Raw genomic sequence first — 26,925 nt, 5'->3', positions numbered from 1 at the left:
GGTTGAGTATTTCTGTAACTGCTGATCTCCTGGGATTTTCACGCACAACAGTCTCTAGAATTTACTCCGAATGGTGCCAAAACAAAAAACATCCAGTGAGCGGCAGTTCTGTGGACGGAAACGCCTTATTGATGAGAGGTCAACAGAGAATGGCCAGACTGGTTCAAACTAACAAAGTCTACGGTAACTCAGATAACCGCTCTGTACAATTGTGGTGAGAAGAATATAATCTCAGAATGCTATTCTGAGATGCAGGTTGGCGCTGTTTTGGCAGAACGAGGGGGACCTACACAATATTAGGCAGGTGGTTTTAATGTTGTGGCTGATCGGTGTAAGTTAAACCAGTTTTATAAGATGACTCCCAACCTAGAGCAAGAAGGTAACTTGTCCCAGCTGTCATCTGATTTTTATAAAATGTATAAAATACATGTGATATCATTCTTAATAATCTTAATTTCACAATTAATTTGAGTAATTGAGACATCACCCGATTTTAGGGTTCCCCCACCTCCAAAATCCCAATTTAACCCCTGAATTCAGGGAATATTATATTTACACACCAATGCTCAGTCCATGAAGATGAGTGATCACTTGAACACAACTGTATAACTAAATCATAAAGACATGCACAAAAACTGGTCATGTATTTACACCCTCCAAAAAATAAGTCACGTCTTGGGGTTCTACTGAAACATGCCGGAAAGTTTATTAAATAATCACAGTGTTTATTTGAAACAATTCAGTCTGACACACACACAGCCATCATTTATTTTTCAGGGAGGAAAGTAAAAGACAAAACACAATGAATTCTATTCCATTCAAACTTAAAAAATGTGTAGTTTAAAATTTTAAAGTGTCTTGCACCTTTTCCGGATATTGGTAGTGACAGTGAAGGCCTGTGTAGATCGGTTTGAGGTATTCTTTTTGTTGTGCTGGTTGTGAGGTGCAGAATGGGGTGTGTGTGGGGTGGGGGTGGGGGTTCAGGGAGGGAGGCGTGAGGGCAGGGAGAAGGACAGATAGCAGAGGCAGGTAAAATAGCCCTCTCTCACCTCTGTTCCTGGAGTGTGATGCAGCATCCACACAAACTCCAGCACAGCCATGAAGATAGCCACCAGCAAACCGCACACCAGTACCACGAAGATCCCACCAATATTCTCCATGCCTAAACCTACACAGAAACACACACATTTCATTGACAACATGGCCCTGTTTACAAATGGTAATAAGAGAAGCCTGAGGTGATCCAAAGTGGTCAGCAGAGACACACTGCTGTTTAAACCTAGTAGTAGCATGCATCTTAAATGACTTGTAATACTTGTAATCGTATTTTGAGGGGTCTCTAATTTTGTGACTATATATATATATATATATATATATATATATATATATATATATATATGCTTGGAAGGGCTCCGCGATATATAGATATATCGAAATATCACAAATGTACATATCGCGATATGCATATCGCAAGGGCTTGCGATAACGGAATAATACAGTAACGTTCAAGGCGAAGCAGATAGCAGAGAATACAGTGGACAAGAAATTGTAACTTGGTGTGTGTGCGTGCAGTGTGTATAGGCACTGACTCAAATAATGGAACATATCACAATTTGTGGATATGTAGCTGTAACCGGCACTGTCCTGTGCTTTCACTCTGTGTTGTGTGTGTGTGCGCAGATAATAATGAGACTAGGCGCCAGTATAGAAACTCACACTTCACTTGTTTATTGGCTGCTCTGGTCTGTGTGGAATTTTAATATCTGCTACATAGCTAATGGTAAAACTGTATAAATTATACACAGTCTATATGCAATTTCAGAACAAGACAACTATGTTTGTGATATCTGGGATAGATGGTCCTTTTTTATTCCTTTTTTATAACTTCAGTCTATTTGAGTGGTGGGGGTTACAATGTTCCGTGCTCCGATAATGTCATCATAGGATTATCGTATCACATATCACATTTTCCAACAACTTATCGCATATCACATCTTTCCTCCATGTTGTGAAGCCCCAATGAACAACCTCTCTGCCAACAGCCTTTAAAACTGTGCACAAGTGTACCTAAAAGGCATAGGGTGGTCACTAGAGGTCTTCACAGGTCCAAAAATTTGTGCCCGAACCCAAAGAGACCCGGAAATGTACTACCCGGATCTGAATTATTTGAAAGCTGGGACCTGTACCTATGCAGAACTGAGAAATGCTGTACCTGGACCCGAACCGGACCCGTCTATTATTTGAAAGCTGGGACCCGGACCCGGCTGGCTGTCACAGACCCGATCGACACCGATTTCACAGCTGATTGCTATTAACAAGTTAATATATAAGTTGTGAAAACAAAACTTTATGTCTTACCTAATGTAACATTAGTAGCCTTCTCCCCTGTGCCTGGTCGTGATGCATATAATCCATCCTCCTTGCCAAGAAAGTTGGTAAAATACATCCAGGTTTTCTGTGATCCTCTCTTGCTGATTGAAACAGCATAGCTAATCCACTCATTATTTCAGCTTCAAAAGTCCACTTGCTGTCACGGTGGCGGATGACAAACGTGACTTGTTTAGAATCAGCTTTGCAGTTTTTTTGTATCTCGCATAAGATAACGTCTTGGTTACAGATGTAACCTCTGTTCCCTGATGGAGGGAACGAGATGTTGTGTCGATGTAGTGACACTAGGGGTTTGCTCTTGAGAGCCCCAATCACCTCTGATTTATTCAGAAAAGGCCAATGAGAATTGGCCAGTGGAATTTGCATGTCACTCTTCGCCCCGGACATATGGGTATAAAAGGAAATGGCATGCATCACTCATTCACATTTGTGCTGAGGAGCCGAGAGAGAGTCCCAGCCATGTCAGCGGTCAGTTCAGCACTGTGGCAGGAGGGACACAATGTCTTGTTCCCTCCATCAGGGAATGGAGGTTACATCAGCAACCGAGACGTTCCCTATCTGTCACTCACTCAACATTGTGTCAATGTAGTGAACTAGGGTTCCCTATACTAAATGCCACATGCGCTGAACCATGTCATGAAATACGGTGGAGTGGACACGGGCAAGCTGCTGCATGCCTCGCAGCGAGCACTCGACCACATCATGACCTTCCAGCGTGTAAGGTAAGGCGCCTCCCTGGTCCTGTTAATGGTGGGAGGAGAGCACTTACCAGAGGAGGCTACAGGCGGTGGCCTTTCCTGATTTCTGTATTAAGTAATTCCCCACCGAGCACCTAATAGAATAGCGCTGGGGAAATGGTCACTATGGAGACCACATCCTACCGGAGGGAGGTTAACATGTGGAGAATACCTCACATGGAAACCCCTGGGAAGGACCCTGTTTATGGAGAGGGTACACAGCCACAGCGGCTGAGGCAGAGCTTCGAGGGAAAGACACAGGGTTCACCGACAGGGAAACCGAACAGTGGAAATACATCATATGGGATTATCGAGGGGGGAATCATCACGTATGGAGCACTGAGCCTAAGTACACGGGCTCACCTGAAAAGGGCCATACCACAAGTACTGGGCCTGGTGGCATTACTCCTCCACCGAGTTCATCACCGGACAGTGCTTAAGAAGTCGAGAGGGTGTCCAGTGTTCACCAGTTATGGGGAACTGTTATGGACAAGACAGCACACATTATCACCTCGAGAGGGGAAAGGCGCTAATGCAAGTGATACACCCAACCGGCTGACCAACCTTTTCCTGTTGGTACCCAGTAACACTCGGGCCAAAACCGGTTCTATTTTTGAGTCTGAGAACCAAGCCTGGTTGGTCCAGTACGGCGCAACCATCAGGACTTGCTTCTCATCCTCCCTGACTTTGCACAATGTCTGTGCAATGAGGCTCACTGGGGAAATGTGAACTTGTGCAGACCCCAAGGCCAGCTGTGTGCCAAGGCATCTGTGCTGAGGGGAGCCTCGGACAGGGAGTACCAAAGGGGGCAGTGAGAGGACTCTCGGGAGGCGAACAAGTCCGCCTGCGCCTCTCCGAATCTCTCCCAAATCAGCTGGACTACATGGGGGTGGAGTCTCCACTCTCTGCAGAGCGTTACCTGTCATGAGAGCGCATCCGCTGCACGACTGAGGACGCCCAGGATGTGAGTGGCAGAGACTTCAACGTCTGCTGACTCCAAAGGAGGCGGCGGCGGGCAAGCTGTGACATGTGATGTGAGTGTACGCCACCCTGGCAGTTTATGTATGCCACAGTCCATCCGGACCAACACATACTTGCCCTGAATCAACAGCCAAAGCCTCCGCAGGGCCAGCGATACTGCCAGCAACTCTAGGCAGTTGATATGCCATTGCAGGCGGGGCCCCGTCCAGAGCCCTGACACTGCCTGCCCATTGCACACGGCAATCCCTCATCCCTGGGTCGGCTGTCTCAGGGCCGCTTCGAAGCCCATCTGGGGTTCATAGCGGCTGGCTGATGGGCAGGCGGTGCCATCTTCCTGTGGGAGGATCTTCTTTTCTGAGGCCGGTGTGCAGGCTCCGATGGTGGGGGAGCTGGGGCAGATGCCGCAGGTGGACGGCCTTGGCGAGGGGCAGGTGGAGCACGGGACTTCGGAGGCCTGTAGGCGGCCGAGTTGTGCCATGGCAGGATATGTTTGATGGCCTCTGTCTGTTTTTTCACTGTCGAGAACTGATGGGCGAAGTCCTCGATAGTGTCGCCGAAAAGCCCCCCTTGGGAGATGGGTGCATCGAGAAAGCGAACCTTCTTGCCGTCACGCATCTCCACCAGGTTGAGCCACAGGTGTTGCTCTTGGACCACCAAGGTGGATATCGTCTGACCCAGGGCGTCCGCCGTGACTTTCGTCGCCCGTAGAGTGAGGTCGGTCACGGTGCGCAGTTCCTGCATCAGCCCCAGGTCGGTCCTAACCTCGTGCAGATCTTTAAGTGCCTTGGCTTGGTGGACCTGCAGGATGGCCATGGCGTGCAGGGTGGAGGCGGCCTGGCCCATGGCATTGTAAGCCTTCGCCATTAATGACGAAGTAAACTTACAAGCCTTGGAAGGGAGCCTTGGTCGGTTCCTCCAGGTGGCTGCGCTCTGCGGGCATAGGTGCACCGCCACACCGCTCTAACTGGGGGAACTTGACATATCCCTTGGCTGCCCCGCCGTTGAGGGTAGTCAGGATGGATGAATCAGTGAAGCATGTACGGGCGGAGAAAGGCGCCTTCCACGACTTCGTGAGCTCCTCGTGCACTTCTGGGAAGAAAGCCGTGAGTTGTGCTCTGAGCCCAGAAACCAATAGGGAACTGTTTGCCCTTTTGAACTATAATAACGACTGCTCATTCATTGCCACGGCTGCTAACGTTAGTATTGCTAATTTGCTATCGAGTGCCTTAACTCAGCACTGCCTCTGACATCCATCATCATCAGCGCTATCTGATCATGGCCAGGTCTTCTTGGATCGACTCGGATATTACACATAATGTTAAACAGACCCGGGTCCCGGGTCGGGTCTCGGGTCCTCAGGTTAGGGTGGACCCGTGAAGACCTCTAGTGGATGTTTTTTTATGTTTACTGCACTTTGTTTAAAGTGAATTGATAAATAAAAATGGCTCTAGACATTATTTTTTTAAAACATCTTCACAATAAAATACTTTTCACAACTGCCTAAAACATTTGTATGGTACTATTTAAATATGCAACCAGCAAGTTTAAAACACTTGCCATGCAATGTGGTCACATGCGTTTCTGTTACCTAAAGGTGGTTTGAGTGATAAGATTACAAAATGTTTTGGAACCTTTTTACACCTGTATTTAGTGCTGTCTACTTGTAATTGGATCACCCAAAATGGATCTTAATACCAGGTGTAAACAGGATCCATGATACACATAATGGCTTGGAGATGAGTGACAGGTAGACGATGGTGGTTCACCTTTCGCTCTTTGATTCTCCTCTTTTGGACACTTGCCACCATCCCACCATATCCTCTTCAGAATCTCTAGGCGGTTTTCCTCCTGCAGTTTGAGTATCGCCATGTCAAACTCATCTCTATAGACTGAGCCTGAGACATAAATATTCATCTTAGAATGGTCAAAAACCAGAGCTGAATGTATCATTCCACATCCCGCGTCCCCTTATTCTACCTGTGTTAATTTTGTTTAAAATAAACTGTGAACTAATAGCCATTCCATTAATCATGTTGATTAAAACGTCTGATATTGGATGCTCTTACATGGCTTGGTTAAAATCAATTTCAGTGCAATTTACATTCAGTCAATGGACAATTTCCCTTAAGCAGTCTAAGATTCTTCATTTACATTTCTATGCAGATATTACAAACAGATTTTCAAGTTACAAGACTTGCTATAAAAAGATCAAACTCAACCAAACAAGCCTCTAATCAGTGTTGTTTCTTTAACATCTCTAAAGACTTCTCACTCTCACCCAGAGGCATGCCAATGCCATAGCCCTTGGTGTCTAGCAGGCCTCCGATCTGGGTGAGGTTGCAGTTGCGCTGGCGGTAATACTCATTCATGGTGCTCTCCAACAGATAGGCGTAATTGGAGTTGAGGACTCGGGCAATGCCCTCTTCCGTGCTCTTCACAAATACACTGGGCTGCTTGGAGTACATGAAATTCCACATGCGCTGGTACGTCTGGTAACGGGAGTTCTGACCAGAGAAGAGAAGATGCAAGTTAGATTTTTATGTTCAGAGAAACCAAACAGACCACCATTGCTATTTGCTTCTCAACCTTTGTCTAGAGTGTTGACATCCATTCACAAGAGATTTAAGAACAGGAGGTGTTAGCATCTTTAAGCCCAAAATACACTCTATGCAAGCACGTGAATGCAGACACTTCTACCTATGCTAGTTGATTTTTTATGCACCGTTGTGTTCTGAAATTTTTCAAACTGCAATTCATAACACAACGCAAGTATGAGCTGCATTTTCAGCATAACCAAAATGCTGCTATAGTGGACATTAGTGGGAACTGTCTGCGTCTACGGTAATTTTTCTCTTTCAAGTCAACTACTGTAATGACATAGCAACAAATGTTTAAGTTATGTTAAACCACAATCACACTAATAGGTTTTCATTTGAAATAGTATCTTTTGCGTTACGCTTTGGCCTTCCGCCCACACTGAGACAGTTTTTTCTACACCGAAAACTGAGCTTTTCAAAAACACTCTCCAAAGTGGATACATTTGAAAATGGCGTCTTTGCGTTATAGTGTGGACAGAGAAAATGGAGATATCTGAAAAACTATTATGTATTTGTTGTCATGTGGCACAGTCGTGTGATCCACTCAACCCAAAACAATCAAGATGGCGGCCCAAGTTGTAGTAGCATTGTTGTGCCTGATATCTACTTTGATAGCGCTGTTAAAGATTAATGTTACTTTGTACATTTTCCTATTGCATTCCTTCAAAAATGACAGGAAGTTTACTTGGAATTGCTGTCCGGCGACGGAACATGAGGACAATTACATTTCAGACCGTACAGGACACAGAACGGTGATTTTTCGCATGCGCAGTTAGGGGATTTTAAAGTTTTCATACAGTTTCATAAAGTATTGTGGACGAGCAACTTTTGGAAAACTATTAAAAATGGTAGTGTGGACGGGGAGTGTTTCAATATTTGCTGATTTCGAATATATACGGAGTAATTTTTTTTTTAAGTAACTCTATCGCCCCCTTGATTACTGAGTATTGTTCAACAGGGCCATGCGATGGCAATGCATTGGCCAAGCGCTCAAGTTTGCATTTGCAACTTGCAGTCTAGAGTTCTGACAGCCAATCACTAAAGATTCGATAACAGGATATGTTAGTGCTGTCTCTTTATATGCAGAGAAACCAAACAGGTCCCCATTGCTAATTGCTCCTTAACCTTCGTCTAGAGAGTCTAGACAGTTGTCTAGCCCAGCCGTCTAGTCCTGACTTGAGCTTTGAGATCAAGAGATATTATCATCTTTGTATGCCGAGAAACCAAACCGTCTAGAGGCCTGACAGCCAGTCACTAGAGCTTTGAGGCAAGACTGATTGTATTAATCAAGGACTTGGCAGTTGATAAGCTGACAGTTTGACATGTTGATGTGATGCCATGCTACCCTGCATATGTGAAACAGTCTGTGCTCATTGAGGAGTGGGTCAAGAAACAGCTCAACTGCACATCAAGGAGTATGATTTAGTCTGGGCAGCCGTCTGGAGAGGGAAAGATATTGAAGGGCATTGATATTAAGACAGCAAACAGATAAATCCCAAAGCAAGGAAGAGCACAGGTGACATGGTCAATAAACCCGTGACAAGGCATTGATTTGTAGGCAGAGGTTCTGAGTTTTCCTTCTCTCTGTCCTTGGAGATCTCACCTGGAAGAAGGTCATGGTGGAGCCGCCATGCATGGTGCCATATTCAATGGCTGTCTGATCAGCCAGATCATCCACTGACTCAATGGGCACCTCCATTCTCTGCACAGTGAGAAAAGCTGCCAGGTTGGCTGTGTAGGAAGAGATGATGATCAAGGTGAAGGCCCACCTGGAATGACAAACTAGCTTTAGAAGCGAGCAACAGAACAGAGAAGCAACCCTGACCCAACATCAAAAGAGTTGAGAGCTACTGTGAGCTCCGCATCTGAATGAGAAGTTGAAAGACTCCTCCGAATACTGCATGCCTGTTCTGAATACTTAAATATAGCTTTCCTTTATTCTCTACTGACCTCTGTGTGCTGCAGTCGGCAATGCCTCGATAAATGACAGTACAATAACGCAGCAGAAACACAGGGGCCAAGTGAGTGTAGGGCTGTAGCACTTTTATCTACTATATCCAGCAGCAGACAATGAGATCGGGGTAGAGAGGAGGGCTATATTTAAGACATGCGGTGAGATTCAAAAAGAGGGAGAAAGTGTGTGTGTGTATTGTTCATTTCAGTGACTGTGGATCTCAACTGGTTTGCCTCAGGACCCAGAATTTACATTGGACATCAATTGATGACCTAACACAGAATAAAAATGGTTTATTGTTCAAAAGTAAACAAATTAATTTATTTATAACTTAATTATTAGTGGTGCTTGCTTTAGCAAGATGTGACATTGCTCTGACCTTCGTTTAGGGATTTCTCAAAATCCCTAACCAAATTTTTCTTCTTCCGTAGAAATTTCAAAATCTAACTTGACTGGCACTATTTTTGCTATGGAAATGAATGATGGCTCAGATTGTGCAGCTTAATGAGAAGATGGTTGCTATGATTTATAAGTGATCGGGTGTACGATGTTCACCCGAAGGCTGAAAAAAATGGGTGAAAAAATTCCATAGACATAACTTTGTAAAGTGATCAGAGTGATCATATCTCCAGATAAGAATGTCTTAGAGATTTGAGGCTGGGCTCATTTGACTCAGGCCAGCAAGCAGTCATTCAGTAACACCATAGCAACTGCCTAGCCATGTTGTAGCAACCATCCAGAGCACCCCAAAAACTGTATAGCATTTACTAGTCTTTTAACTTGGATAGTTTGCTCATTGTTTTCCAAGATGGGAGCATGTCACACAACTTGTCCATGTTGGCACCTACCTAATTTGGCTAGTTTCTACAATGTGACAGATGAAGATTTTGCATCAAAATACTATAGAGTCTCCTCCTTTTTGAAAATTGATGAGCCTATTTATTTAGCTATCCTAACTATGCATGAATAAATAGTTGAATTTATTATTTGCATTTAGCAAATACTATCAGAATAGACCTGTGAGCCATTTTTGGTTGAGGACCACTGATTTAGTGTGCACTCTTACCATACACCACTGACACAGCGTGTGGACAGGGCTCTGGGGGCAATGGTTGACCCTTGTTGCATGAACCCCCCCACAGGAAACCAGAAACTGTTGCCCAGGGAATACTGGTTGATGAGCAGGCTACAGCGCCCCTTCAGGCAAGGGTGAGGATTGTACCATTCGTAGGGTGTTAGCCTATTTGACATGAGCAAGAGAGTGGGGAAAAAAAAAAAATAATGTAAAAATAAATGAGCCAGGAACTATTTTAACAGTTGGCAAAGCATGAAGTCACCAGTGTTCCCTCTTGGCCATGTAACCTGGTTTTTTTTCCCGGAGGAACTTTAGCTGTGACCAACAGGACGTAATAAAAATGCACTGCAGAATGCGGAACGCTGTTGATTAACTATTCAAGGTGTGCGAAAACCACACATTATGGCTCTTTTGAAAAGCTGAACACAAGCAATACAGAAAACATAACACAGTTCATATTTCAATAACAAATATGTAAAAATATGCACATTCTAGAGGGGTGAACAAACAAGGAACACAAACACAAAGGCTGAGGTGATGAATTTGTTTAAAATGTTGTGATGGGTAATGTTCAGTGTCAAAAATCATAAAGCGCCCCTGTTGTCCTGCAGAATATGGGAAAAACCAGCAGGCTAGGATGAAAGAATACAAAAAATGACCATTTCTTTTGTGTACAAACTATAAAAAGTTGGAATAAAATAAATGATGAAATTCCATGACTTTTCCATTTGTTCATGATTACAGGAAAAGATTTCGTAAAATAATATTATAGAGCTTGCACTCAAAAAAAAAAAAAAAAAACTATTTCTAGCTGATGAAATATTTCAGAGCTAAGCATAGCAAGGAAAAATTATATTCACTAAGGAATTTCCCCAACTTTTACATGATGTTTAATTTTTTTTTTAATTGACATGATTTTTCCAGGCCTGGAAACCGCAATTTTAAAATTCCCGGATATTTCCAGATTTTCATGCCGTGGGAACACTTTTTAGTTTTATGGATAAAATTTGGCCCATGTTGTTCGTGGGGCTCAATTGGAAGAGCATGGTGCTTACAATGCCAAAAATCATAGATTCAAATCCCAGGGAACACCCAATCTGATAAAAATATGTGTTCACTGTAAGATGATTTGCATAAAAGCATCTGCCATATGCATACACGGTAAATGATTATTTGATAGGAATGTTGCTCAGCACCAACACAAGATGCTGATCCAGGAATAACAACATTCTTATCAATCAACAGGCCTAAAACTACCCCTAAAATCAGAGTGTAAAGATTACTTAATAGGAATGTTGTTCCAGGACCAACAAAGTGTGTTAATTCAGGAACATGTCCAACTTTTAAACATAAGTTAGACAAGTTTTTGGATCAACATCCTTTTTTGAACATCCCCTACAAATACCCAGAAGCTAGTCGACCAGGTTCACCATATATTTTATCATGGCTATACCGGTCCACCAACTAAACCAGTTATAAACCAGCCTGGACTAGCTTGGAAACTTATTCTGGTCAAAAGTGGTCTTTTTGTTAGGGTAGGAATAAGGCTATTTGTTGATAGTGTTGATAGGAATGAAAATCACGTGTTACGGTTGGTGTTAGTTCTAATAAGATCCTGCAGGTGTCAGTGTGGAGCTGAGTTTTTACCTTGCCACCAAAAAGAGCACACAGCTGACTGCCAGGTATGCCAGCAACATGAAAAGCCAAACCCCTGGAGAGAAAGGATCCAAAAAGGAGAAATATCCTGGTCTTCTTCCCTATAGAAACAGACATAGACAATGTCAAGGCATTGTAACTGGCATGCATCACAAGTTCCTAAAGACTAATATAACTTAATTTATGTAAACAGTTTTGAGATTTAAGGTTAAAATGATAGTTCACACAAAATGAAAGTTCTGTCATCATTTACTTACCATTATGTTGTTTCAAACTCATATGATTTGGCTTTATTCCATGTTATACAAAAGGAGATGTTAGGCAGAATGACAAAAAAAAAAAAAAAAAAAAAAAAAAAAAGATGCAATGAAAAAATAATAAACTGCCTAACATCTCTTTTAGTGTTCCATAAAAGTCATACAGGTTTGGAAAGGAAGTAATATATGTACTGAATTGTCCTATTTGGGTGAACTATCCCTTTAAAAAAGGTTTGAGGAGTTAAAGGCTTTCTTGTTCATGGTTGATTGGCTTGACCATTTTGGCACACTCGGGAGATCCAATAACTGCTGGAACAGAACACGGGAGCCGGTTTTGTACACAATAGTCAAATCCAATTATCTCTCCTGCAGGTACATTGACAATCAATGGTCAGCAACAACGTAACAGCCTCTTATCATTGAGGAACTTATTGTGAAAGCACCATGGCTTATCTATCTACACTGTACAGGTGCTTTGCAGAGGGTGCTAGCAATGGATACACTTGCAAACCTGGAGTTTTACACCATTTAGCAAACCAAATATCAACATCACAAATCATTTTCTCACCACAGACCACAAAAATGAGGTTTAATAAAGTTCTGAAATGATTAAGTATTCCACTCTCTAGTCTGCACCAGGCTGAAAATTCATTAATGTGTCTGCAATCATCTCTACATTAGTGTAATTGAATGGCATTGCTGTTGAGCCAGATACTAAAGCTGCAATTATAGTTGTGAATTGAAGAAGGCCTGTCTGTGGTAGGTACTGATGGGCTCTCCATGAAAACAGCTTGATTTAGGTGCAGAATGTTTTATTCTCAGACAGATTTCTCTACTCTGTTGAAAAGAACAGCATTGTTAGTCACCAGCATATGTTGTGTCTTGGTTGCTGGTGTCCCTACCAGGCTTCACCCCAAAATGAAAAATCTTTACTAATTTACTCACTTGTATGTTGTTCCAAACCCACATGACTTTCTTAAGTGGAAGACAAAAGGAGATGTTCGGCAGAATGTTAGTCTCAGTCTCCATTCACTTTTATTGCATATTTTTCCATACAAAGAAAGTGAATGGTAACTGGGGTGAAAACTGTGCCTAAAATCTCCTTTCGTGTTACAAAGAGGAAAGAAAGCCATACGGGTTTGGAACAATTTTCTCACTTTCATGTCATCCCAGATGTGTATTACTTTCTTTCTTCTGCTGAACAAAAACAAAGAGTTTTAGAAGAATATCTCAGCTCTGAAGGTCCTTTTAAATGCAAGTAAATGGTAATCAGAGCTTTGAAGCTCTAAAAAATCACATAAAGGCAACATAAAAGTAATACATACTTCTGAAGCGATGCAATCACTTTGGGTGAGAAAAATATCAATATTTCAATCGTTTTTTTTTTTTACTATAAATCTCCACTTTCACTTTCAGAATGTGACTAAAATATTGATCTGTTTCTCACCCACACCTATTATATCACTTTTGAAGACATAGGTTTAACCACTGGAGTCATATGGATTACTTTTATGCTGACTTTATCTGATTTTTGGAGCTTGAGAGGTCTGGTCACCATTCACTTGCATAGACCTACAGAGCTAAACACATTCTTCTAAATATCTTTGTTTGTCTTCTACAGAAGAAATAATGTCATACACATCTGCACTGAAAACCATAATAAGTTAATTGCACTCATTCCCTCAATTCCATTGAGTAATGGGGTCTCACAAAACTTGAATATTTAAGTTCAGTTAACTTGGTTTTCAAGTAGAGTGAACTTAACTATTTACATTGAGTTAACTACAAGCAAGTAGACTTAACTCAGATTTGAATTTAAATATTGTTGATTCTACTGTTGTACATTTTAATTGAATTGATTCTATTTTAGATCAAACAACAGCACAGCTCAAATAAAGATGATAACTGATTCTAGGTCAATTATTAAATAATTCTTTACAGAAATGCATATTTGCACTTCAGCTGCACATGCACAAAGAGAACTGAGATAGTGTGACCAGGGTACAACTTGACCAAAGAGACACAGATCACCCTAATGATGACATTACATCAAACAACTATTTGCAACAAGCATAATGTCAGGTGTATTTTGTTGATTCATGTCTTTTATTTTGAAAAGTTTAGTTCCTGTTCCCTAGTCATGTGATGTCTTGTTTTTCCTCCATGTTCATGTGTCATGTTTTCATTGGTTTATTGTTTAATTATCTTGTTATCAGTTCTGTTTGTTCATTGGTTTATGTTCTCCCATGTCTTGTATTTAAGCCCTCATGTTTTCATTGTCTAGTTGTCATGTATTGGATGTGATCGTAAATGTTAAAGTCAAGCCACGTTTATGTCAAGCCATGTTTAAATCAAGTCAAGCCATGTTCATGTTTATGTTTAGTTTAGTTCACGTGTAGTCAGGGTTATTGGTATTCACTTTTGTAAATAAACTGCACTTGGGTGCTTCATCTCATCATCGTCTTCGTCATTGCCATCATTGTCAGCAGCCAACATCGTTACAGAATACTTGACCCAACCATGAACCCAGCAGTTCAGCTTCTGCGCCTACGTCAGGGGAGTTGTCCCCTGGAAGACTATGTGGAGGACTTTTGCGATCTGGCTTTCCAGGTGGACTTCAATGAGGTTGCCCTCAAAGACTGTTTTAGATTCGGACTGAATGAGTCCATTTCTTTTTTGATGCCTGGCGGTCGCAGTTCTCTCAGCCTGGCTCAATATATCGACCTCGCCCTACGGTTCATTGGTTCCCCGGTCACTGTGGGGGAGGCGGATGCCGAGCCAGAGTTCCACGACATGGCCACCGCCGAGCCAGAGTTCCACACCATGGCCGCCGCCGAGCCAGAGTTCCACGCCATGGCCGCCGCCGAGCCAGAGTTCCACGCCATGGCCGCCGCCGAGCCAGAGTTCCACGCCATGGCCGCCGCCGAGCCAGAGTTCCACACCATGGCCGCCGTCGAGCCAGAGTTTCACGTCATGGCTGCCAAGCCAGAGTTTCTAGTCATGGTCGCTGAGCTAGCGCCATCTTTTGCTCCATGCCATATCACAGCAACACCTCAGCCTGCTCCATGCCACGTCACAGCAACGCCTCAGCCTGCTCCATGCCACATCACAGCCACACCTGAGAAGTGGGACCTGGAGATGGTTCCCACCCTTATACCCACCCTTAGTTCTCCTGAGCAGGCAAGGGGAACTTTCGGCCCTCTGACCCCGCCTGGACCTTCTGAGCCCTGGACTTCGCCTTGGCCTGTCAGTCCCTCGACATTGCCTCAGCTCTGCGTTCCCTTGGCTCCACTGCGGTCCTTCAGCCTGTCGGCTTTGCCGGGGTCCCTCGTCCCTCCGGCTCCTCCTTGGTCTGTCGGTCACCTGGCTCCGCTTTGGCTCTCCGATCCTCTGGCTGCGCCTCGTCCCTCCAATCTGTCAGCTTCACCGGGGACCTCCTTCCCTACGGCTCCACCTTGGTCCTCAGTCCCACTGGCTCCACCTCAGTCTTCTGATCCCCCAGCTCCGCCTTGCTCCTCCGAGCCTCCAGCACCGCCTTGGTCCTCCCTGCCATCGGCTCCACCCTGGCCCTTCGAGTCTTTGGCTACTCTCCGGGCACCAAGTTCCATGGCTCCACCCCTCGAGCCTCTCATGGCTCCACCTTCCATGGCTCCGCCCCTCGAGCCTCTCATGGCTCCACCCCCCACGGACTTTGCCTTGGTCCCATGCCCCTCGCCCTTTCTCGCAATGCCCCACACCTCAAGACACACCCCCCCCAGCTCCCTACAGAACTTTGAATTTGTTTTATGTGTTTTGTTTATGTGTTGGGGTGTCAGGAGCCACCCCTTAGTGGGGGGATATGTCAGGTGTATTTTGTTGATTCATGTCTTTTATTTTGAAAAGTTTAGTTCCTGTTCCCTAGTCATGTGATATCTTGTTTTCCCTCCATGTTCATGTGTCATGTTTTCATTGGTTTATTGTTTAATTATCTTGTTATCAGTTCTGTTTGTTCATTGGTTTATGTTCTCCCATGTCTTGTATTTAAGCCCTCATGTTTTCATTGTCTAGTTGTCAAGTATTGGATGTGATCGTAGATGTTTAAGTCAAGCCACATTTATGTCAAGCCATGTTTAAATCAAGTCAAGCCATGTTCATGTTTGTTTAGTTTAGTTCACGTGTAGTCAGGGTTATTGGTATTCACTTTTGTAAATAAAATGCACTTGGGTTCTTCATCTCATCATCGTCTTCGTCATTGCCATCATTGTCAGCAGCCAAAATCGTTACACATAAATAATACAACAAAAGAGCTAAAACATCTATGAATTCTTAATAACAATTATTTAAATTCCCCAATCTGTTCCCTCTGACCAAGGAAACATAATTCAAGCAGCAAGGGATTGTGGGTATTCCCCAAAGCCTCAATTGTGTACTCAGTAGTTTGAGTTATTAACACTTCAAATATTAATTCTATGGATTTTTAAGAAAAATAAGTTCAATGAACTTAAATATTTGAGTTATGAGTCCAAAACTTGACATTTCAAGTAATGCTTAATTAAGACAACTTACTATAAAAATTTTACAGTAATGACAACTTTAGGATTTACAGTGTGGGATGGCATGAGGGTGAGTAAATTATGAGAAAATTTTCATTTTTGGAGCTGGACTTTTCAGCAAGATAAACACCCTTTCACAAACTGCCATCGAGGGATGGGAAAATTGGGCCACGCCCAGTGCCTAGATGTGCGAGACTGAGCATGTGCACTTGCAATCGTGTGAGATTTGAGGAGATAATTGTATCGTGACTTAGAGCAAGAGGGACTTGCGGATAGAGCTCACAGGGGGGTATGTTAACAGTGGTGATGGGCCTCTGCAATCTGCTCCAAGCTGAAGCAAGTGCCTTTGTTTACAGCCTCTCTCAAAATTCAATTTTATCATCTACACAAAAGTACAATCAACACTGTGCAGCTCAGAAACCTTTTTGAATACAGAGTAGAACTGCAAAAGAGAGATAAACCATTTTACTAGTGCATGCTATGCTGTGCACTTCTGTTTGAGAGGTGAACTACACAGGTTATACTTGGCTTAACAGATCTTTCCACAAATACACACTCAGAACCAAAGCTTCCCTTCGTCACAGTACAAATGAGCACTGCTAGATTCTTCCTGCAGCAGTGCAGTCAAGGGAAGTTCTGCCTCTACTCTACTGGGTCCCCACAGGCTTTGAGATGTCTCTGTGGTGTTATGTAATTTCTAGTTTTTGGCTTGGTGGATTGGAAGTATGAAGTAAAGTTTCTCCTACTGACACACCAAAAAATTCATCTTTGAGAAGTGCTGCTGCTTAGGCTGTCAAAATAAACTTACGCGCCGTCAGCAACTGTGGAAAGCAGCTGGTAAAACCTGCAGTCATACAACCTCCCGTTCTCAATACATTCAGCCTCTCATACCACGGTTCCCTGTATCTAGTTAAACAGGTCCTCATTAACATCTGCACAACACAGCGTATGAAATTACATGGCACATTTCTGTACATGTGTGGACATGACATGCTAATCCTAACAGATTCAGCTACTATTGCCAAGGCACCAGTAGGGGTCCTGACTTACCTAGGCCAACTAACACACTGCAGTTAAATATGGATGTGAGTTCACCTTTTAGTGCTTAATTCAGTTCTGTACAAACACAGTTCTGTAATTTATGGGAGTGACAACCGCATTCTACAACCAAATTAATTCCATGTTATGTGTATGGAACCGAACTGAACAACTTGTTGTTAGAGACGTGATAGATAGTGTGTGTGAGATGTGTCCTTTTCCTGGTGTAAATCACACAAACAGAGGTATGTGTCTCCTCTCTCTTCTTTCTACACTGTAATTTCTCTCATCAGCCCTGCGGACTTGGGGTAACCCGTACATTATTGTTCAGAGAGAGCGTGCGCGCTCTTAGACGTGTGTAAACAAAACACAGCAATTCTGTCGGTGGCAGCTAACTAAAAATTGCCAGATGATAATACGTCTCTGGTGTATAATCTCTTGGCTCAAAAACAGTTAACACAAAACGGTTTAACTAGTGGCATTCTTGATTCATTTTCACAGGCGTAAAACACTGCAGCGTTGCTTTGGTTATCACTTGTCAATCATCGCAAATGCGGGCATTACTACTGTATTCCATACACATGTGGAATGAAAATTTAGGGGATTCACTCCCACATTTAAATGCGTACTTCTGAAACTTTGTAGTGTGTACGTGGGCATAGTGGCCTAGGCGAGATCAGGCATGATACGCAAACTCCCACCCAATCCCCACAAGAACAATAATGAATAATAATAATTAAAAAAAGACCTTTGCACTATATACCTATGTGTGTCACATTAAAATTAAAAATTTGAATATTTGTCGAATTTAAGATAAAAATGCACACTGGAGTGCTAAAATGAGCATTCGAATTTTGGAATTGTGCCATGAACTGATGATGACTTACATTCTCGGACTAAAACAGGCACAGTGCAATGAATAAAACAGAACGTTGGTGATTTGAGACACGTTTTAAAAGTTGAATTTACTTTTAATTTGACTTTAAACTGACTTTTTAAATATCATTGTTTGTGAATGTCAGATATAAGTGATAAAGGCCTTGAGTTCTAATCTCTATAAAAAAATATTTTTTTAATAAAGCATGTATAATCACAACTGTTTATAAGTGGATTTCTTATTTATTTATAAAAAAATTTAGAGCAGGGGGCAATTTTATTTAGTAATTTTAATAAGTTTATCAATACTGGCTTTAAATGTACACTCATTAATTTAATATGCATTTAGTCTTGAACTTACACTGACCCCTATAGGCACGAATGCTGCATCATTCAAAATCAATAATTTTCAGTTACCAAGGCCATTGTTGAAATTCACTACTCACAGCCAGCCATGATTAATTTATTCTCTGCATGAAAGTGTCCAATAAAAGGGTAGTTCCTGAGAGTAAATGAGTAATATTCGGCTGGTCATGTGATCCTAACATGGCAGCCCCCAGGTGCGGACACTCTCCATGTAGAATAAAACAGCTTTTATAAGGTTACTTATATGACTGGAGTCTTCATCTTCTAGTGAGTGGTCATTATTTTAAAAATGTGCTTCACAATTCAAATTAATTTCTGAAGGAGTACAACTTTTTTAAAAATGACTGAGTGCACCTTTAAGCAGATGTACAGCCTTTGTTCAAGGGCAGAACACTTATTTTATTTCTATAGTGTAGATAGACAGAAGCCAAAGTGAGAGAGGGTGGATAGCATAGTTTAAGTAAAGCATATGGTGCAAAGGTCACAATTTGTTTTCAACCAGTGAAATGATCAGCAGATTGATCACACTGAATTCGGCAACAGTAGGTTGAAAATTTTGCTGCTGAAATCTGTGTGCTTACCAAAAATCTAATTCCTGTCACCAGTGGCCAGTGCTGGAAGTGTTGTTGAATGTATGGGCATGTGTGAGCTCCAGTTTCTGTGTGAAATTTCCACATAGGGGCCCCAAAAGTTGTAAGTTTACTTGTAAATGATGCAATACAGTCAACAGGAATTCATATGTTATATACCCTAAACTCTAACCTTAACCCTAAACCTAACATTCAGTAGAGTAAAAATTTAATTTTAGAGCGAAAATTCAGCCTCCAAATCACGTTTACCATTTGAACGCGATTACTTCCTGGATCCTCTGGGACCAGAACACGTGTTTCAGAGGTTACTCAGTTGCAACACAGTATAAGGTGATCATAGCTGAATTAATGCAAAAAATGGCACTTGTCAGTTATTCAGCCGAATGGGGTTGAATTCAAAGTACATGAACTTTTGGAAGCAACATGTCAATATCCCATGTGATCATGCTGAATGAAGAGCGGGCCCAATGCTGTGGAAATGTATTTTTGTTTTGCCAAATTTTTTTATTGACACATTAAACTACATAATAGACAGGAAATAAAGGGGACAGAGAAAGTGGAATAAAATGTGAACATGATCCAGGACAGACTCAAACCCTGGTCTCCCATGAGCACCATTGCTTGATTTTGGAGCACTTGAACTGACCACAAGGCCACCACTTTCACAAATTTCTGCTGTTGAGCAGGGGAAATGGAGTGAGTGTCTCACTGTATGTGGAGGTTCCACCCTGTGCCACCTTAGTGCTGCCATACTAAGCAACTCCATACATCGCCTTTGTCGTATACACTCCCTCTTTCACTCTTCTGTTAGCACATCCATTATTCGAGAGGGACAGAGGTCTCTTTTTCAAACCCATGACACCTTGAAAAATGCGTAGCCAGTGGGAACATGCTCCTGTCACAACTGAAATTGCTCTGTGAAGAAAAGTGCCCAGAGTGAGCAGACTGCATTCTGTTCTGAGAGGAAAGAGGCACACACACATATCCTTCATCTGATAATATACACATACAAACCCACTCAGTCTATTGCTACTCCTTTGGGGCAGCTCATGATCTCAGCATTGCTCCCTGTGCAATCTAATTAACTCATTGCACAAATTAGTTATTTCATCCTTAACCACACCCAGTGTCTCTTCCTCCCTGCATGCACCACACAAGAGGTTGTGTTTGCAGGCCGTATTTCAAGCAGACTGCTGTACATTGCATATTAGTAGAGCATAGGCTGGCATCAGTGAAATTGAGGCCAGTTGCTCTGAGTCATGTATTTAATCAAGCTCCCCATACCACACACTCGCATACATACACAAACAAAGTAGCATACTTCATACAATCTACCTGTGCGATTACTGTGCGCTGAGATCGAGATACCAGTGTACTCCCCAACATGTAATTAAAACAGTGCAGGAAGCCACATTTTATTCCATTTACCATTGTTAATGATCAAGTGAAGAATTTCATTAAAGTTTGAAATAAGCTATGGGGGTCCTTGTAGAAATCAAAGCCTTGTGGATCAATAACAAGTGGATTAAACCTAACAAGTGCACACACAAGCATTCAAATATTGAATGAAGCACCATAACTGTGGGGTATGAAGAAGAGAGGGGAGAGAAATAGATTATTTTAGGATAGAGAGGAGTCGGGGTCGGGTAGAGATAGAGACAGAACAGCTCCTCACTGTACAACAGTCTTTCTTTCATCCGCTTTACTTGCGTGAAGCCCATTTAACATGTCTCTTATGTCTTTTGTTATCGTTCTCTGTTTTATTTGCCAGACAGTCTCTTACTTACTCGGTGTGTCTGACTCTGTGGCTTTATCAATCAGCTTTCCACTTTTTTGACTTTCTAAGCCAACTTAGGGGTGGTGAAGCCTAGTGGTTGATGATCTGGCTGGTGACTGCATGGTTGCAGGTTCGATCCTTGCAAGAAATGATCCATGAAAGATCTGTATTTTGACCTTGAGCAAGGCAATTAACCAGGTTGCTCCAAGGGGACTGTTACTGTAATAAGTGGTACAATTTGAAGTGGATCCCATAAAATGTGGCTTTGAAGCACAATTCATCCATCCCATGTCTAATGTAGCTTCTGGTACATCTGGGTTTGTTTTAAAAAGATAAGATTAATGGTATCTGCCTGAAATTTCCAGATAGATGCATGCCTAATAGCGACATACAATTCATTTTCTAACTGAACCAAAACCATGGTTATAAGCGCTACAGGGTTATTGACAAATAAGTTTGTCGGAGATGATAAAAATTAGAAATCTTAAAAAAAACCTCTAGTTTAAAACATGTCAAGTTAATAGAAATGTAATTTTTATGTACATGTTGGTTTTCCTACATTTTTTAAAAAACATTCACAGTATTTTATACGGATTTTGTTTTTTATTAAATCACTTTAAAAATGTAATGTGGGTGTAACCACCAAGTAAAAGGTATTATAACACCTTATAAGTATTATAAGTCTTTGCAGCTTGAATACATGAGAGTGAACAAAACTTCAAAAAAGTTTTCAAACATATTTTTAAAGTTAATTTATTATTATTTATTTTTATTAAATATGATATATTTTCATGTCCGGAAAATCAAAAGGTTTTCTCAGGGTTACTTCATATGACCTGAATGATGTGTCTTTTCATAAATTGTTCAAAATATCTGATTTTTTTAAAACTTCACACACAGTCATGAGGGTCTAAAGGGTCTGTTTGATGTGTTTGTTTTTTTGTTTTGTTCACATGACAACAAAATGGCAACCTACACATTGGTTACACTACCTGACTGTAATTGGGGGACAACAGTTTATATATATATATATATATATATATATTATATAAATAATAGTTTCACTGCTTATAAACTACTCAGAATTACTACTAATAATTTTAGTTTTTAATGAGACCCAGAAAAAACATCAAGATGACTTTGAACGTAATTGAAAACATGTTTATCATAGTAAAAGATAATGTAATTTTTTGTCAGAATTGCATTTGTAATATATTTCTGAATAACTTAAGACAAAAAAATAAAATAAAATTGGAACCGTAACACCCCTAATACCTAATTCTAAAATCAGAGAATGATATAAATACAATTTGGATGAGAATGAAGAAATGATAGGTTGATAAGAATGTCAGAGTCCCTAACCCCGTCCCTAAGTCTAACTTTAAAATCTGATGTTTGATAGCATGTTGTTGTGGATGTTGTTCCAGGACCAAAACAGCTGTCCTACATGGGTAACTCATGTTAAGCGTAATACATAAATTATAAAATAGTAATTACGCAGCGACATAATCTAAATCAGTGGTTCCCAACCCTGTTCCTGGAGGCCCCCCAACACTGCACATTTTGGATATCTCTCTAATCAAACACACCTGATTCAACTCATCAGCTTGTTAGTGGAGACTCCAAGATCTGAATTGGGTGTGTGAGAAAAGGGAGAAATACAAAATGTGCAGTATTGGGGGGCCTCCAGGAACAGGGTTGGGAACCACTGATCTAAATCATGGCTTTGCTGGCTTTGACTGTGTCTCGTTTGGAAGGCTGCGTCCTCCGGTGGTCGCATTTGTCGGCCGCATACGTCATCGAGGTTGTCTCTTTTCAGAAAAGCGAGTAGGACACTTTGAATGCAGCCTTCCAATGTGACATCCTTTCATGGGAATTCGGAGGATGCATGAGGTGTATCCTTCATGGGCACTCACAACCCACAATTCTTTGCTTCAACGGAAATGTCTATTTGCCTGTAAATATGATGTTCAAACGCAAGGAATGTTAATTCCCAAGTTGAAGTACCTCAGTAGATGGGTGCAGAGTATATAATATGTATAATTATATTAATATATAATTAAAATAAAGTATTAGACTAAAAGTACACCTGTAAAAATCTATTTTCTTTTCTCTTTACATCATTATAACTCTCCTAAAATGTACCTCATACATTCCCTTAGAGAGGGACTTTGTTCCCTTCTCACTCAAAGCGCTCGCGCTTGTTAAAGAGTGGCGTGCTGTCGTAGCAACCATGTTCTGTTCCGTTTCCGTTTGTCCTACGAAGGCCGTCTCGTTTAAACGAGGTATACTGCAGCCTTTAAAGGACGCGTCCTACCTAGCATGCAGCCTTCCAAACGAGACACAGCCTTTGTTTCTCTCTGATTAAAGAAGTCAGAGGAAATGATGTTAGCAAGTGTCCAGTGCTTAATTTGAGCCAGATCCTGTCAGATCCTGTACCGGAAAATGTTAGATTTGGGATATTTGCATTCCAGTAGTTGATTTAGATGATCCGGGATTAACCAAAGCATTGTCAATTTGCAAAAGTCTGTGTGTGTGTGTGTGTGTGTGTGTGTTTGAGAAAGGGAGAGAGAGAGAGAAAGAGAGCGTGCAGGTGTGCCGGTTTTCCTAATTAGTGCAAAATCTCTCTCATTGGTTGATGCTTGTGGTTGCATGCGCACCGAGCACAGGAAATCAGAGAGCGAGCGTGTCTAACTGGTGAAATTTTCATATAAAAGTAGGCAAATTTCAGTGAAAATGTAAAAAATACCATCAAGCGTATATTCATTTTTTAAAAACTCAAATAAAGCTGATAGTGTTCCTGATCAAAAGATTTACCTAGAAAATGAAACCGCACTCCTGGACAACACTGCTAATAGCAATAATAATCAGGAGGAATTTTTAATTCACGTGAAACTGGGGTTTAAACACACAAACTCCAAAATATAACAAATGATCTACCGGACTCATATCCACCAAAAAAAAAAGCGATTTTAATCATTTGTTTGGGAGTATTTGAATGACCAAGGGTTACAGAAGACAATAGATGTTAAGAAGTCAGAGGACAAAAATCAAATAAAGATACACGACAATGGGACAGTATGTTTCACAAGTTGTCCAACAACAAACTAGTGAGTTTAATATTTTTTGCTGTGGTGCCTTAAAAGAGATAAACTGAGAGATGCAACTTTTTGTAATGTTCATGTGTGCCCTGGATGCAGATAAGCGATGTTGTGCCCTATGTTAGACAGTCTATTATTATATACCTCCAATTTATATTTTGTGTATTTGTAAGATTTCCTGTTAGAAACACGTCCACTAACATGTTCAATTGTGATATGAAATAAAACATTTTCCTCAGTTCTGTTGCATAATAAGAAAATATGCAAATAATCATAAAACCGCTTAACCACAATTGTTTCTCAGATGACAATCTATCCATCAAAAATTCACACCACGGCATCCCTACGCGGTCCATGGGTCAGCGTTTAGTGACGTCATTGTGTGATCTGGGAAAGCTGAGGTTATACGGTCAGCATTGGTCTCCACGCCTCTTAACCATTGTTTTTGATCCGGCAATTCTTTGTTTACAAATTAAGCACTGCCTGTAGTGTATTGTGGTGTTTGCTGAAGCAGGTCAGCATGCAAAAATGCAGATGAGAACCAAACATGTGTTTGCATGCAGCTGTTTGGAAATCTGCTTCTAAGTTTATGGCACACCTGGTGCTATTGATTCTCCCAACTGTTCTCGACCAATGAGAGTATTTGTGTGTGTGTGTGTGTGTGTGTGTGTGTTTGCGTGTAAATGCTCTACTGGGACACCACATTAATGTTTGCACATGCTGCACCAAGTGGCTTCATCCGGCACTTAGCCAACAGAGAGATCAGCATGTCACCTTGGGTTTGGGGAGGCGCTTTGATTAATGGCACTCAGGCCTTTAAAAATAAAAGAGCTATTGGATTTTCAGTGTTGCTGTGTGCAAGAGCTTGGGGTGTTATTGGTGTGAATTAGATACAAGTCACAATAAGGAGAAGTTGAAATTGGGAAGGAAAGCACTACATTTATCAGCTTTTCACACCGCAGCACACCATCTGCTACAGCAAAGGGAACGCGCAGTGCTCCCTGCCCCAAAGTATTTCTCTATTTATTTCCCTCATACTCTCTGTCTCGGTCATTAGACGCTGCTGATTGTTGAGGCTGGCATCTTTAAAGCTGGGAAATCTGGAATGGTCCAGGATTCTTGGCAGCAATTGCTGTTGAAAAAAACAGCTTAAACCAACTTTTAAGTTGGTTTGCTGGCCTTTTCTGGTCTGTTTTGTTGGTTTTAGTGGGGTTTTGGGCACTTGCCAGCTGGCCAGGCTTTGGAGACCAGCCGAAGACCAGCTAGACCAGTTTACACCAGCTAAGACTACTATAAGCAAACCATCTTAGGCTGGTTTAAGCTGTTTTTGTTTTTTTTTAAAGCGGGGATGGGAACTTAAGGGTGTGGAGAAAGAAGATGTAAAGCAGGAAGCGTCGTCTTACTATGTGCATTCTGTACATGATGCTGATCCCCAGAGTCATGAAGGGTTTGGAGAAATCAATGACCTTCTCCCTTTCAGCCGTGATGGTCAATGCGGCCACAGCCAAGTCAGCCTTCTGAAACACATGCACAATAATCACAACTGTTAGTGTGGCTCAGATGAAAACACAACAAACAAAGAAAAAAAAAAGAAGATTGCATAAAACTGAGATGGGTCATCATACCTCTTGATGTTAAACAGAATTATTTTTGAAATCTTACTATCAAATTGGAATCCCTGCTGGAAAAACAAGTTAAAACCAGTTTAAAGTCCCCATGAAATCTAAATTGGAGTTTTAGTCTTTTTAGTCATGTTTTTTAGACTTTAAGCAATCTATATGCTAGTGTACTCTTAAAAGTTGAGTAAATGAATGTTTAGCATATATGTTCCCCTAATAACACCTGCAACTCACTAGCAAGTAGCAAATTATGGTTCATTGCTGTGACATAAGTAATGCCTATTGGCTATTTAAAAAAAAAAAAAATGGAGACAACCTCTTTGATATGTCCCACCCAGACTTTCCTGTGAACACAGGAAAGAAAACTGCCTTCGTAAAGCAATTTCATGGGGTTTTTAAAGTTGTCCAAAATACCTGTATTGTGGTGAATACTTAGGACATTGCGGTGTGAGTGTGTGTATGTGTGTGATGGAACCCAAATACAGAAAGTGGGAACAGAAAAGGGGTAGACTGTCATGACAAATCACTTGACACAGCATACAGTGCTGCCGGGCATGGTTCTGTGGCTGGATCCCACTAATCAAACAACACTGAAAAGTGCATCTGCAAGGGATTTCACGGTCCCGCGGGACACACTCTTACCCTCCACTGCTCTTTGTCTTCTCTTGGAGGAATGAAAAGAAATTGGAGCTCTGCTGTAAATGAGAAGGAATCTCTGAACAACTGATACAGAGTTAGAATGTGTTGTTTTAGCCCTAAACCAGGAGTATTGAAAGCTCCTGGAGAGGCTTGTTAATTCAGAGAGCCAAATTAGGAACACCGGACACATGTTTCAAGATCCAAGAAGCGAGAGATTTATCACCCATTTACAAGAAGGCGATTAGATCTGTTGCTCACGGAGATCTTTCAGTATATAGTACAGCTAATGAGAGAGTGGATTAGCAGGAGAGGAAGTGCAGAGGACAGAAAAAAACAGTGACAATGGTCTACTTCCTCTGATCAATCAAGTGAAGACAGTGACCTATTCTTTTCTAAGGAGCAATGATGACTCACTCCAAGTTCACCTGATTATACAGCCAGTTAAGTCGTTATCCTGTCATGTAGCCTACTTCACCTTCACTGATGCAAAACATTGTGGTGCGGAAAGTGGAGCTTCTAGTTCGAACCGCCGTTCCTTGAAGATTCATTCCACAATAATAGCTTGCAGATGCACTAATTTTCAAGTGCTCTCCATAGTTCAGCTCTGGCCCAAAGGCCTTCTTGAACTTGTGCACACCTCACTTCACACAACAAAACATCATGCTGACACGCAAACAAGGAAATTACCCAGTCCCTGCTGAGCGGAAATCCCTCAAACAGATGTCATCCGTAGCAGAAACAA

At 41.6% G+C, this 26,925-nt stretch overlaps 1 protein-coding gene across 2 annotated transcripts in view; it reads right to left on the bottom strand.

Moving 5' to 3' along the window:
• LOC127421978 (glutamate receptor ionotropic, kainate 4-like) overlaps nucleotides 1-26,925 on the bottom strand; it is a 620,965-nt gene that overhangs the window by 6,139 nt on the left and 587,901 nt on the right. Inside the window, exons 14-20 of one of the 2 annotated variants that reach the window (XM_051665249.1) lie at nucleotides 25,329-25,442; nucleotides 11,380-11,489; nucleotides 9,724-9,897; nucleotides 8,307-8,472; nucleotides 6,385-6,610; nucleotides 5,873-6,001; nucleotides 1,050-1,168 (exon numbers count right to left, since the gene is read on the bottom strand). In XM_051665249.1, coding sequence (XP_051521209.1) covers nucleotides 1,050-1,168; nucleotides 5,873-6,001; nucleotides 6,385-6,610; nucleotides 8,307-8,472; nucleotides 9,724-9,897; nucleotides 11,380-11,489; nucleotides 25,329-25,442 — 1,038 coding nt within the window. The remainder of the gene's footprint in view (nucleotides 1-1,049; nucleotides 1,169-5,872; nucleotides 6,002-6,384; nucleotides 6,611-8,306; nucleotides 8,473-9,723; nucleotides 9,898-11,379; nucleotides 11,490-25,328; nucleotides 25,443-26,925) is intronic. The other variant, XM_051665250.1, reaches the window with a different exon arrangement.

This window comes from Myxocyprinus asiaticus, chromosome 31 (genome assembly GCF_019703515.2).
Source record: "Myxocyprinus asiaticus isolate MX2 ecotype Aquarium Trade chromosome 31, UBuf_Myxa_2, whole genome shotgun sequence".
Lineage (NCBI taxonomy): Eukaryota > Metazoa > Chordata > Actinopteri > Cypriniformes > Catostomidae > Myxocyprinus > Myxocyprinus asiaticus.
This window is presented reverse-complemented; position numbering and strand designations above follow the sequence as displayed.